Source organism: Protopterus annectens, chromosome 10.part0 (genome assembly GCF_019279795.1).
Source record: "Protopterus annectens isolate FY-2018-M chromosome 10.part0, PAN1.0, whole genome shotgun sequence".
In the NCBI taxonomy this organism is placed as follows: domain Eukaryota; kingdom Metazoa; phylum Chordata; order Ceratodontiformes; family Protopteridae; genus Protopterus; species Protopterus annectens.
This window is the reverse complement of record NC_056744.1, coordinates 298629919-298645291: the sequence shown is the minus strand read 5'-3', so window position 1 is coordinate 298645291 and position 15373 is coordinate 298629919. Positions and strand designations below refer to the sequence as shown.

Genomic DNA, 15373 nt, shown 5'->3' with positions numbered 1-15373 from the left:
CTCTTTTCTGTAAGTGACAAACATCTCTGTCACTGTAAGCTTCCAGCTCTTCTTTTAACATTTCCCAGATTATTCACATTTCTTGGGTCATCTTCATGAAGCATTACAATATACTTGGTACATATGCTGTTACAAGGCTTTTTCCATAGTATATGGTTAACAAATGTTAAATAAACACCTCTACTGCAGTTAACAGTATTTCTTACTCACTAAAACAGTCACTATGCCACTACATATTAAAAATGACACATTTTAAATATTTTATTGTAAAAGTTAATTATGCTATTTAAGTATATATATATATATATATATATATATATATATATATGTGTGTGTGTGTGTGTGTGTGTGTGTATATATATATATATATATATATATATATATATATATATATATATATATATATATATATATATATATTGTGGTATGCTTTTCTCCTCGGGCATCCGCTGAAAAAGGACTTGCGTCCAGTCGGAATTTCCCGGTAAACAAATGTAAATAAAATAAATAAATAAATAAATGGTATCAAAATAAAGCAGCAGATGCCCTTTGTCCATGAAAATTATATTATTATTAAGAGCAGTTTGGTGTGGAAGCTTTTCTTTATCACATGAAACAAAAATAACACCCAAACATTGCAGTCTATCATACCACTTTAGGTTTAATCCCAAAGTAAACTCAAGCAGCGTCCATCAGGCTGGATTCTTTAGCAGAATATCTGCACATTGTCTCAGGCTCCTTCAGGATGTCTCTACTTTTTCACAGCACACTTCTCAGGCCAGAACACTCATTCAGATGCAAAACCCTCCATGCAGTAAGAGGCCAACCTCTTTGATTTCTAGGGCAAGCACTCTGTCTTACATACTCACTGGAATGAGTTTAGAATTCGGACCAGGTACCCCTTCTTCCTCTTTTGCTATAGTAGTAAAATCTTTCTTACATTTACATTTCTTGTTCTCAACACTTGCCTGCTGCTTACAATTCATAATTTTGGGGGATTTCTGTTTTAGCTTAAAATAAGGTGGTACATTTTCTATGCCTTCTAACTTCTTCCCCCTGGAATATATCCTCTGAGTGACTGATCTCTTCAGATCTGTTAGTTATTTCAGTTCTCTGTTCTGTAACAATTCCAGGCTGAAGTGATACCACATCACTTTGACTCTCTGCTATGGAATACTTTTAAAGTACAACAGCTTGCTGTGTAACTCCCTTCCTTCTACTGTTTTTTCTCCTTGCAATCTGTTTTGCCATAGGTATAGGGTGACACATCTTCTCTACGGTTACTCCAGTCAGCTCTATGTCCTGCTTAATAAGACAAATGTTTTACCCTGTAGCTTTCCTCTGGCTTTATTGCTGCAGGCTGCTATGCCACAGGACATATAAATATATGTCTTATAGCACAGCAGTCTACAGCTTTCCTTTATGTAATTCTGTTTTATTTTCTATCCCTGCTCTGCTCTCTGAAAATTCACTTAAGTGGCATTCTTCATTCAGGCCTGTACTTGCATTGTTGTCACATTTATGTACTGGTAACTGTTTTTTTTTTTTGCTTAGCTACACAGCTAAGTATGACTGTTGATGTCTCAGACTATCTTAATACATGAAATGTTCTGTGACATTCCTATTTCACGATTCTGGCTGCAATTATGATGCTTCCCTTAGCAGCTTGTGAGCTAACTTTGTCATAATCTCATTATTTCTCATATTTCTAAGCATCCTGCATCTCTCAGAAGCACAGTTCAGTCTTGGCCTTCCCCACACATTTTCATTTTGAGGCAATGCTAAACTTGGATGGTTGGCTTCTTTTTTGTCAAGAATATAATACAAATCATTGAAATATTTCCCGTCTTCCTATATGTTTGCCAGACCTAAAATTGTCTTTACTGTATAATAATAATGGTTTATTCCATTTTGTCTCCATGAACACAAATTCCTTCAGCATTGTGCTTGTTAGTGGTGGTGCTGTGGTAGCGTTGTCGCCTAACAGTTAGAAGTTGCTCGTTCAATTCTCAGTTAGAGGGTCTTCTGTGTGACGACATGCATGAATGGGCGTTCCTTCATTGAAGGTTGTGCGTTAGGCCCGGCAAGCCAGCACGTGAAACTCTACTGCCAATCATTAGCGGACCGGAGTTCCGCTGTGGCAACCCCTAACCGGGAAAAGCCGAAAGACACAAATTCTGCTTGTTAGTAAATTTATGACTATACACTACAAATCTTAATTAAATTTATCTTGCCTGAATCCAGTAAGCCTTGTACTTCCTTGTTTTCTAAACATATCAAATGCATCAATAATTTAGTTATTGCACTTTGACAGAATGCAGATTCTATAGGTTTAATATTTTGTCTTATCACATTTCATGAGCACTTATTCTGAATGATGCATTTCAGGTATTTGTACATTCCTAGCAGTAAAACTGTTCCCTTTACATATTCTGACTGCATAGCCTTTCCTCCTAAACTAGTGAAAAGCTAGCTCAGTAATAGACACACAGTGTTTCAAAGGCAATGCTGCCGAGTTAACTACTTGTTTAAGTTTAGATTTAGGTACACATGAAGGTTGGGCAACGGGCTGGCAACTCGGCACCATAAAAATCTACTGCCGATCATTAGCGGACCGGAGTTCCGCTGTGGCGACCCCTAACCGGGAAAAGCCGAAAAGACAAACAAACATTTCAGTTTTAAACAAAGTATCATTTGTTCAAAATATGTTTAACTGCACTTATATGAACTTTTTGGATCACTGTGATATACTCAGTTTCTTATATTAACAGGCAGCATTCTGTTAAATATATCAGCAGTAAGCATATCCTTTCTGCTTTAGTCTTTGTATCGGGCTTTCGCCATAGTTTGCAAAATGTTTAAGATCTTGTGTGTGAGCTCTAATGCTCTTATACTCTCACTGGGATTAAACGTCCAACTGTGAAATGTACTAGCTTGCATTCCAGGAGCAGCACATGCTCTAAACAAACATTCTTTTCCCAATTTATCATACACCAACTAAGTTTATCATAGGTTCATAGGTAAAACAAAATCCACGTCAGCAGAACCAGCAGCAAAAAATCTAATGTTAAGTGTTTTATTAACATCTGCTTTTCGTTCAAAAAGACTGAACTTCTTCAGACAGACATCAAACGGTAGCAAATGTAAAACAAACTCCTTAAATACACAATTAACAACACATGATACATTTGAATGGACCAACCAACTGGTTAAAACTCACTGACATCAATGTGTGGGAAAAAGCTGGTCTCAAAACTTCTTAAAGTACTACTGCATACAAAAGTCGAGTCTATGAAAAATGTGTTTTAAAAACAAAACAAAATGGAAATATATATAAACATAAAATGTTTAAAAAGTTTGAAACCAAAAAACATAGTATATAAAACCTTTTTAATGACAAAAGGTGAAAAGTAAAAAATAATAAATGAAAAGTAGTAATAATAAAATTACCTCTGCATACTTCTAAGTTTCAAAATGCAAGCTAAACTTACTCTGTCATTGAGACCTGGAAGTCTATATGAACAGAGTTTCAGCTGCCAAATCACTTCTAGGCACTCTAATAATAGTTGGAAAGGACCCCCCTGATGTCAAAGGAAACATGTCCTAACACCCTAAAAGTAAAACTGTGCTGAGGGTGGTCATTAACATGTTTTGCCAAAGCACTTTCACACTTGTTTTTCCTAATACAATATAAATGCTCATAGATTCTTTCATTAAAACCTCTGTCAGTCTTGCCCACATAAAACGCTGGGCAAGACTGGCAGCAAGCCAAATAAACAACCGATCGAGATTTACAGTTGAATCTACCAACAGTGGAGAAAGAAGACCCAGCAGTTTTAAAGCTCGAACCAGTGGCAATATGCCTACACATGTTACAACTCTCACATTTGAAAGTGCCCTCTATTCTAACACGAGTGTCCTTTTTTGTTTCTAATATCCGTTTAAGGTTGTCACCCCTCCTATATATAAACCTAGGCAAAGTACCAAACCTGGCTTGTAAGGCATCATCACACAAGAAAATACTCCAGTTCTTGACAACCACCTCCTTAATTAGGTGAATCTCAGCACTGTAATTGGTGATGAAAGAGATAGAAGTGTCAACTTTCTTGCTGTCTAAAAAGACTTCAGACATTGGATTTTTTGCTGCTGGTTCTGCTGACGTGGATTTTGTTTTATTTATTTCAGTTTGTTTTAGTTTTTCTGTTGCTATAGGTTCATGGGTGATTACTTGGCTAATGGCATAAGAGCCTTTACAAGCCTAGCCAATAATATCCAGGATATGACAATATTATATCTTAACTCCCTAGATATGAGATGGGGTAGTATCAGGGTAGTGGGTCTTTGGGTGTTGGAGCTCTGAGACATTTTACAGACTGCCCTGTCCATAAGGAACATGGGGAATACCTCAGGAGTGAATTTATGGTTCCCCATCCATTTATTCAAATTCTTTTTGAAGAGATTGCAGGACAAGCTTTGTTTTCCAAAGATGGGAAGTTTAATCCATATCCAAGGTAGCCTTTGGGATATGAATCTGTCTCTCCAGCAAGTTCTGTTAGAGTCATAAATAAGGTTCACATCCATGGAATGCAAAACACTTGTATATTTTTTTTCTTGTGAATATGTAACATTTTCATCAGGGCTGGATCAGAGAATGCCTTGTAGGCCAGACACAAAGGGCTTGAAATTTTAATAAGCTTTTACTTAGTTTGAGGTACTTGGCCTTAGCAAAGTTTTTAACAGATTTGGAGTTTGATGGGGGTTCTAGCTTAGTTTTAATAATAAAGGAGATTATTTTGTGATCAGATCTTACCGAGGAGAAGCTGATGCATGGGAGGGAGCAGCATCCCCCATGTTTGTGAGTACTAGGTCTAGGATATTTGTGCATCTAGTTGGGGAGCTAACTACTTGCTTCAGGGTGTTTGCACTGATGAAGTCTAAAAACCTCTAAGCAAGTGAATTATGGGTCATATAAGTCTCCCAGTGTATTGAGGGGTAGTTGAAGTCACCCATACTTATGGTGTCAGGCTGAATGTTAAAAGATTCCAGTAGGTTTAGGTAGGAGGTATGGTTTTCCATACTCATATTAGGGGATCTGATAGGAGGTCACACCTAATGTTAGTTGGGCATGGAACAGCTCAAGCAAGTCTAGTGGTATACTTGTCCATTATGAACACTGAGACTTGTAGCCTTTGATAGCTGGGATGCTTTCTATGGTTCTAAACTATGTTTCCGTAGCTGCACATATGTCTGCGTTCTCCATGGTGAAGAGTGCTTCTAGGGAGTGCAGTTTTTTATTTAAACTCTTAGCATTGCGCAACTTTAGGTAGTCACAAGTGATTTCTGTTATGTTGGAGAGTTTAACAACTTGGCATGGCCTAAAAAGGCACTATCGGAATAGATAAAGTGTTTGCCAGTAACCAAAAGCCAAGTGGTGACAAGTGCAAACCATCTCTGGCAAAGCATTGTGGTTTGTCCATCATGTCTCCTCAGGCTAACAGATATTAGATCCCCTTGTTGTGACACCAGAAACTGTTTGTTCCTTAGTACTGGTAGTGGGTGTTTTGGGTGTAATGCTAACAACCTGGTTTGCATTTTTCATGTGTGCTTGTGAGAGCTTTGCCTCCAATAACATTGTGCATCTACATCTCTCACACACTGTATTTCTCTGTTCTAAAATCAAATGGCTGTCAGTGAACATGAGACAGTTACTACACTGCCTCAGATACCTATATCCACCAGGCCAGAAACAGAGATGACAGGGAAATACCTATCAGCTACACCAGATCATTAGTAGATGTGAAAGAGCAGGGGAGAGCCACTTAAAGGTCTAAGCGAGAGTGTTTAGTTGTATACTACTAGATGACCTGCAGTGGTGCTACACTCTGCACAAATTGACAGCTCTTCGAGCAGCTGTGAACAGTGGGAGACTATGGAGACCATTTCCTATAGAGAATTTTAAACTGGTGGGGTTTGCTTACATACAAGGCATGGGTGACCTCACTTGTGAGAGGCTTTTATACCAGCAGGAATAAAATACTTTTATACAGTTAAGTCCTCAGACCAATCAGATAAACACACAATAAGCCTTCCACCAGCAGTTTCCTGCTCAGATGGGTTGAATAAGCCCAAAAGCTCCCACCAGAGTGTAAAAAAAAAAATCTTAATGTAAAACAAACTAGTTTTGAGCTCAAGTGCAGTAACAAATGCTTTGCAACAAAAGGCAGAACTCCTGCAGTATCAAGAATACTTGAAAATAAGTTCCACAAACCCTGTGAAATATTCACAGACACAGAAAAAAATGCATAAATGTAGAAGAACTTTACAAACATAGAACAATTTTGCAACACTTAGAAATGTTTTGGCAAACTTAGCAGAACTTTGGAAAACTCAGAACAGCTTTTGCAGTATTAGAGGAGATTTTGGAAATATCAGGATACTGTTAAACAACCTGTTTCTTTAACAAATGCAAGCTTAAAAACAGTGATAAATTCAACCAAATCAATAAATGCAACACTGAAGTGTTAATCAGCACTGATATAGTTAGAGCAACTATAAACAAATACTTACATCAGCTTTGTTGGTCCAGATGGTTTTATAAGCAATCCATAGTCCAAGTGAACTGTACTCTCCATTTCTACATATACCTTTAAAGTATCTCCAGTTAATTCCACAGAGAGGAGTTTTACCTTTTGTTTCTGCTTCACTTCTCTTGTGTGGCACACCATTCAAAGGATGGTATACTCTGGCAACTAACTAATGTATTGGCAATAAAGTTTCATTTATTGCTATAAATTCACTAAATACTGGTCTGTAGTCATCCCACTCTGTGCAAGGGTTTCCATCAGTTTCCCCATGATTTACTTTAGTTCAGCAAACACTTCGGTAGGACAATAGATGAAGTTTTGATCTGGTAGACCTGCTCACTTAAGAGTTACTGCAGTTCATTAACAGAATTACAAATTTAATTTCTCAGGACAGATAAAAACAGCACCAGGAAACTTGCATTTCCAATATACCACAGGGATCACTACTAAGCCCACTATTTTTCTCAATCTTCACAAATAAGCTATCATCAGCCACACATAACGCTACCATAATTCAATACATAGATGATTCCACCCTTATTTGCTCAGCCCATCCAAACCCTAATTCCTTCATATAACCCAGACTGCCCTCAGTGACTTAGAAAAATATCTCTCTAACTACCAACTTATTGTTAAGCCCAATAAAACTAAGCTAATGTTATGAGTAACAAGCTATCTGAGCCCGCACTGCAGTTCACCATCACGTCCTCCAGTAACACTACTATAGAGCGCCAGTGGAACAACCCAATCTCTTAGGGGTGAACATTGATACTAACCTTAGATTTGACAAACACCTCGCAACAGCTATCAAGAAAGTACACATCAAGGTAGGTTCTCTCTACCGTATCAAGCCTTACCTCATTGACTGCCACAAGACAGGCCATTTCTAGAAATCAGCTTCTTTCCTCTCTATTATATGCATCCCCAATTTTCACAAACCTCTGTAAATCTGACCTGATCAGACTTGAGTTGTGCTACAATAAGATAGCAAGAGTCGTCTTAAACCTACCATACAGAACACATCATTGCATAGCACTCCAACACCTAAAATGGCTTGAACTTCCCAACTTACTTACCTTTAATCAATTAAACTTCACTCACAACATCTTCCACCACCCTAGCAACTGCCCTGTTCTCAAAGAACTTGTTCAGCCCTACTCTTGCTCTTGCTCATTAAGATCCTGCAACAAATACCTACTAAAAATAACCAAATCTAACAATAGCTATGGAGATGCCCTTTTCTCAAACAGAATATCTACACCATGGAACTCATTACCTCAAGCAATACGTATCACCACCTGTAGAACTGCGGTGGTGGTGCTGCGGTAGCATTGTCGCCTCACAGTAAGACGTTGTCCTGTTCGATTCTCAGCTAAAGCGTCTTCTGTGTGGAGACATGCGTGAATGGGCGTACCTTCGTTGAAGGTTGTGCATCATGGCTGGCAACTCGGTACGTAAAAATCTACTGCCAATCATTAGCGGACCGGAGTTCCGCTGTGGCAACCCCTAACCGGGAAAAGCCAAAAGATACAACAACAACTCCCACATTCAAACAACTACTAAAACCTCACCTTACTAACAACTGGCTATGTTCCTACACCACACCTGGCTGATTATATGCCTCTGCATAGTGTACTAAACCCCTTTTCATTCCTATCTTCAGCCCCAGTGCTGTATTACCACTCTCAAACTATACAGTAAAGTCTTTCTCATACTAACTTCCTATTATCCCACCTCTCATTTTCCTACCCCCACTTCTCGCCCTTTGTTTCCCTTAAACCATTACTATACCATCAGACTGCTAACAGCATATGATTCCTGTATGACCTGTCTAGTATTCAAATTATACACTAGGCACACTAAGTTACATTTTTTACACAATGTTTGACTTTAACTTTTGTTAACCTTATACATTTTTTCATATTGATAACATCACCTACTTTGTCAATTTTCTGTTATGTTTGACTTTATTGTTATTATTATCTCCTTGTTAACTATATGTAAGCTTTCTATTTGGAGTTTTTCGCCTTGGGCCTCAGCTAAAAACAGGCCCTTTGGCCCAGTCGTACTCACCCGGTAATCCAATGTAAAATTAATTAAAATTATATTTTATATTTTATATATATATATATATATATATATATATATATATAGTTCCCATTCACATTGCCAAAAATACAATTCTCCGAACTATATTTTGCTTAGACCATAACTTCGAATTTACACTTCTCTGAAATGGCACTTTGCGATTGCACTGCAGTATGTATGAACAAATATACTGTTATCACTGTAGTGTGATCTCGGAGTTAGCATATATAATTAGCAGGGGGTGCAGGGAGGCTTCTCTCCCTGCAAAAATTAGAGGAAATTAGTTAATGTGGCTTAACTGTTTTCCGTTTCGGCAAATTGCCATTTCGGAGAAGTCTAAATTTGGATTTATAGTTTTAGCAAAGTGTGATTCAGAGAACTGTACTTTCAGAAATGTGAATGTGATCCATATATATTTGTCTTTTTGTCTTTTCCTGGTTAGGGGTCGCAACAGCAGAACTCCGGTCTGCTAATGATTGGCAGTAGATTTTGACGAATGCCAAGGTGCCAGCTCGACGTTCACCCTTCAACGAAGGCATACCCATTTACGCATGTCTTTCGAATGCCCACCCAACCGCGGGGAGGACATGCAGACTCCACACAGAAGGCACTCCCCGCACTCCAGCTGAGAATCGAATGGGAGAACCGCTTGCTGTGAGGCAGCAACACTACTGCTGCACTACCACGGATGTTTATATATATATATATATATATATATATATATATATATATATATATATGTGTGTATAAAACATTTCACCAATATAAAATGTCCATATGCAGATTTCTTCACAGCTCAAGAAGAAAGTCCAAATATAAAGCCAAATTCTGGTCCAGCTATGATGAATTTGTTACAGTCTATAAATTGCTCTGTTCTCATCCAATGTATTCCACTCCAGGTCCACAATTATAAGCCTCGTTAGAGCTCCCCAGACTATGTATTTGCTGATACCTTTCCTTTCTGGGAATACCCACCTCCATGTTTAAGGATCCACCACTCAGTGAGATGCAATGACAATCTGCAGTCTAACTAATCTCACTTCAGACAACAGTAAATCTGGCATTGTTTAAGTCCTCCTTTTAATCTAGAATAAACTACTTAATTAGTCTCATAATGACCCATTAACCAAATGAGCATGATATTTTCTTCTGTCTAATATGCCTTACCTGACCACTGTTTAAGAAACAATAGTATTTACACTACTCAATGACATTAGCAATGTCTTAAAAGCAAATCATTAAATATATACACACACACATATATATATATATTATATATATATATATATATATATATATATATATATATATATATATATATATATATATATATCTATATTGTATACAATATATAAATATGCACATGCACGCAGACACACACACACACACACACACACACACACACACACACACAAACACACACACATATATATGCACACATGCAAAAAACTAAACATATATTCTTTACAGACTCACATCTACAGTTATTAAGATCCTCAACTTAGTGTCTTTTTTTAATATTAACTTAATCATTGTTTCTAACTGATCCGAAGTTAACTTATCTTTATTTTTCCTCAAAGGTTGATACTGCATGTGATGGATTTGTTGACTGGAGTGAATTTTGCACTTACATGTTGCTCCAGTACAGAGAGAAAGATTATGTAACAGCCAGAAAAGAAACGTTTGCCAAACGAGATCCACTGATTAGGCACTGTGTTTACAACAAGGTAAAGAATAACTGTTTAAAACCTGAAGTACCACACTTCTTAAATGTGAAAAATAGTAACCAATCAAAAGTTTCTATAAAATGTATGTAAGCAAGTAGATATGGTAGGTGTACATAGTACAGACATAACCACAAATCTTGTGCCTTATGGATGTTAGGTATGTCACAGTATCCACATGTATACCCAAAGTAGTTATTGCACCTATAGAATTGCCATCTGCATTAGTATACACATTAAAATTACATTTAGCTACTTGGGCAACAAAAATGTATTTATTTATTTATATTTGGTAACCAGGTGAGTGGATTTCCACCACTTCTTAGACCACTTAGCAGTACAAAATTCACAATAAACAAATGCAAGTGACACATGGATTTAGAACAGTTGCATACTAAGCAAAATCACACGCTGATGAAGGTGTAAATACAGATAAACATCATGCTATTTACAGCACCTAGAAATATAGCAATTTGTGGAGAGTACTAAATGAGTTTGGTTAGGTAGGTTTGCTCAAACTGCAGGCCCTGCCCAACAAGTCATGAGGGGGACAAGAAACCCATGACATCAATGGCCCAAGGCCATAATGCCTGTATATGTTTCTCTTGGTTGTCTTCGAGCCCACCATGCCAGCATCCCACCTTATGCTCTTCCTGGTGTTACAATTTCCTATTGTATTATTCCCCATATATATTTTTTTGCAAACCCCTCTCCATGTCAAGCATCATTCCCCTATGAACTATTAGTCCATTCATTTTTCACAGGATTGAGAGCTACCTCTAGCCCTTTTATTCACCTTGTGAGGTGACAGACAGTCCTGTAGCCATCATTCAGGTAGACATCAGAGTCTCAACTCTCTCCCCAAGAGATGATAACACCTCCTCAGCAGCTTCCAAGGGATGTTAGCACTGACATTCTATGGGACAGGAGTACACAAGTTTCCCTGTATAACTCCCCCCTGATCTATACAGCTATGCCATGGTAGTATGTCTCTCTGGCCTGGGCTCTGCAACCTGTACCACCCAGAGCTCCAAGTGGGTGTCACCCAAGGAGAAAGTAAAGTCCTAGATGGGTGAGCCATATTCCACTCATTCCTAACCCCCAGCCCATTCCATCTAAATAACTCCCCATACCTTGTTATTGTCTAACCCTCTTCATCATCATTTGAGTGCCCTCTAAATATCTATGTAAATCCTTTGTCCATCATACATTTTGTATGTATACCATCTTTGTTTAGTCTGCATATGATGTTTATTTGTTCATTTGCATGCAGAAGCTTTCCTAACCTTCTTTTCTTCCAGAGCTTACAACCCCTTACCTTCTCGATTTACACCTCTTGCTTCATACGGAAAAAAGGGGTTATATCTCCAAATAAAACAAATACCTCCCCTCCTTCCACCTCTTGTATTTTCCTATTATTTTTCCTTGTGTATCTCCCTCTGCTTGTTTAGTACTTACTTTCTCAACTACCACTTTTCATCCCCATTTATTGACTAAACAGCATTGCCATGTGTTTGGCTGCCCACATTGCTGTACAGACTCTCTACTATGCTATTCTGTGCTGTGCTACATGCTACCATCTGGAGGTGGCTATAGCGATCTCCCATGTTACTGCACAGCACCTCATATTGTGCTATGAGCACTTCATGCTGTGTCTTCCATTATATCATACAAGTCGGTCATGCAGACATTTTGAGTATAGCCCATGTGCTACTTCAAGACCATCATTCTTCAGTTATTATTATATTAGTGCCCAATTTTAATTTAGTTTACATAACACACCAGTTTTATACATCCACAACTAAATTTATAATTAGGTATTTGTGTTGATGCACAATGGGTCTTTGACATTAGCACTGAGCAGGCATACTGTACTTTTTTTAAAATTCCTAGATCATTTTTATTTTTTAAAAACTGAAATATAGCTGAATTTCTTCCAGCAAAATATTTATTTAGGTAAAGAAAGAACCAAGACAAATTCCTATGTCACATTATTCTTCAAAGCTTTTATACATTTATATTATGCTGTAACCACCTGTGTAATGTCTTTTTACAGCAAGAACCAACCACAAGGATTTTAGCCATCACTTCTCCTCCACCCTTGTATTTTGTGAGTGTCAGTAAAGAAGGAAGCCTGACAGTCTGGGATAGTTCTCTGCACATCCAAAGGATGTATGAGGTGAGTGATAGACTTTTACAAGTATTTCAGTTGTCTTGTCACCAGTGACTGAGCAGTTGCAACGTGTTGGCATTATGTATTAAGATGTCATAATAGTAATGCCTTACAATTATTTGCTTGGCAGTATTTGGAAGAATAAGGTCATATTTTCTCTTACTAAATTTCTGTAATTGCCTATGTTCTGTCACCAAAGGTGAATGCATCTTACATCTGAAAAAGTTGTATTCTGTCCCAATGGACTGAATGCAGTCTCCTACTGATATTTTATTAATAGCCTTTCATATATCCTAAACATGGGCACATACTGCATGCACTAAATACTTTTGTTCCATATTTATTATTAAACCTGTTATGTGTATAGATCATTGCCTTTCTGTCATCATCCTTAATTCATCTTACTGAATTAGTTTTTTTTTAATAAACATCTTTATTAAATAATCACATATGACATAGACAATCTTACATTTATATAAATGAAAAACAGACATTGACACCACTTTAGTTGCAAACATTATACATCACAGACACCATTGAAACAACTGTAGTTGCAAACATTATACATCACTTATAATCTATCCAGTCACTGTCAGTTAAACATTATATGGCTCATTCAAATCCTGACTCTTAAACTTCATTCCTTCTCTGCACATATTCTTCCCACAATTCCCATTTTTTCCTATGTAGTTTGCTCTTTCCCTTTTCTAAAGATCCCAATTCCGTTGTTTTATCTCTGTTACTATATTTACTACTTCTAGTAAAGTTGGTCTAGACTTTGATTTCCATGTTCTAGTAATTGCTTTTTGGCAGCCAGCAGAATTAGACTCAGCAGGGCTTTACTATGTCTAGGCAATTCTGATTCTGTATCATAGCTCAAAAAAATCATCTCCCCACACAATCCAATCCGCTCACCCAGCATCTCTGACAAAGAGCTCTGCAGGGAATCCCTAAAGTCTGCCAACTCATTACACTCCCAAAAAATATGTTCTCAGCCACCTCTTTCTTGCCTGTCACATCTCCAACATATGCTATCCACCTGAGGAAAAATTCTTTGGAATCTACTTGGGGGTATAACAATATCTATGCAAACACTTCCAGGCAAAGATCCTAAATCTTCTAGAGTTTGTTGCATACTTGGGAGATATACATATATCCCCCCCCCATTGTCTCTTTGTGAATTATTTATCCAATCTCTCTTCCCAATTCTTTCTAAGCTCCTCTGATTGATTCTTATAATTATCATGCAATGTTTTATATGCTGTTATAAAATGTCATCCTTTATATCATAATTATACAAAATTTAATATATTTTTAATTGGAATGTAGAATCGAAGACATGAAGTTACCCTGGGACCACAAACAGGAAACAAATTTCAGTTTTATTCAACAGTTTAGCACCGTCCAGGTAAAGGACTTCTTCGGAACCAAGTACAACTTGCAAACACACACATTTGTATATAAAGAAACAGTCATGTGACATTCGTGGTAATTGAACTTTAAAGGTGCCAGGTCAAAAATTATTTAAAATAGTAGTAAAAAAGATGTAGTAAAATGTAAACAATCAAAACAGATAATAACAAAAACTCTTTTTAACAAATATCTAAAAGGAATAAAGCTATAATTAAAAATATAATTTTGTTATTAAAATACATTATAACTTTGCAGCTCTTATTTTTAAGAAAACTGCTAATGGAGCTACAGTCATTTAGCCCTGAGTGTGCTCCTGCATCCAAACCTAGCTGTCAGACAAGTTCTCTGACTTCAGTTTTTAGCTACCAAGGCCTACCCCCTAGGGCCAACTGGGACATTTTCCAAGACACAAAACAAATATCCTCTGCATTGTATTCTAATCTGTATATAAAGAGCACTGAGGTGAGGAATCATTGCAGGTGAATCAGAGCCCCTTCACAGATATACAGGGCAGATAAGCCATGTTTTTAATAACCTTTAATAAATGGGAGTGTATGACTATATGCATGTGCATGTCAGTGTGCATGACACCACTGGGACATTGTGCGAGTGGGTCAGTGAGTGTCAATGCATGAATAGCTAATATGAATGTCAGTACGTGTGTGTGTGTGTGTGTGTGTGTGTGTGTGTGTGTGTGTGTGTGTGTGTGTGTGTGCACATGTGCATGCACATGCATCTGTGTCTCTATAACTGTGTCTGTGTATCAGTACGTGTGTGTGTGCACGCACGTGTGCATCTGTGTCTGTATAACTGTGTCTGTGTATCAGTACATGTGTGTGTGTGTGTGTGTGTGTGTGTGTGTGTGTGTGTGTGTGTGTGTGTGTGTGTGTGTGTGTGTGTCTGCACGTTTGTGGCTGTATAACTGTGTCTGTGTACCTATGCACGTGTCCTTTGAGTGGGATTATTGTCTGTGCATGGTTCTGTTATTATCTGCTCTACACAGTAATGCAGGTGGTAGGTTCTCTACTGTATATTTCATCCAGCTACATAATGGCATACTTCATAGGCTCACAGGTGATTATTGGTCTAATGACTCTGAAGGGTCTTTTTAAGCCTAGCCATGCTTCTCAACTGTATTTAACAAGTTATTATACCAGTCATTTTATAGGGGTATACACTTTACTAGCTTCTGATTTTTAATAGGGACATAGGCGGTAGACCAGGGGCTTCCAGTTTTTAATAGGGACATAGGTGGTAGACCAGGGGTAGATTTATGATTACCCATCCACTGATACAAGTTGCACTTGAATAAGTGCAGAGGGGAACTCTGCTTCACATGGATGGGGAGCCTTATGGGCTTAGACATAGAGACAATATGCGCTGAGGCTGAA

At 37.7% G+C, this 15373-nt stretch overlaps 1 protein-coding gene across 1 annotated transcript in view; it reads left to right on the top strand.

Moving 5' to 3' along the window:
- Nucleotides 1-15373, top strand: part of LOC122814130 (WD repeat-containing protein on Y chromosome-like) — a 1041762-nt gene that overhangs the window by 464830 nt on the left and 561559 nt on the right. The window contains exons 4-5 of the mRNA XM_044086745.1: nt 10253-10399; nt 12453-12575. Of these exons, the coding sequence (XP_043942680.1) occupies nt 10253-10399; nt 12453-12575 (270 nt within the window). The remainder of the gene's footprint in view (nt 1-10252; nt 10400-12452; nt 12576-15373) is intronic.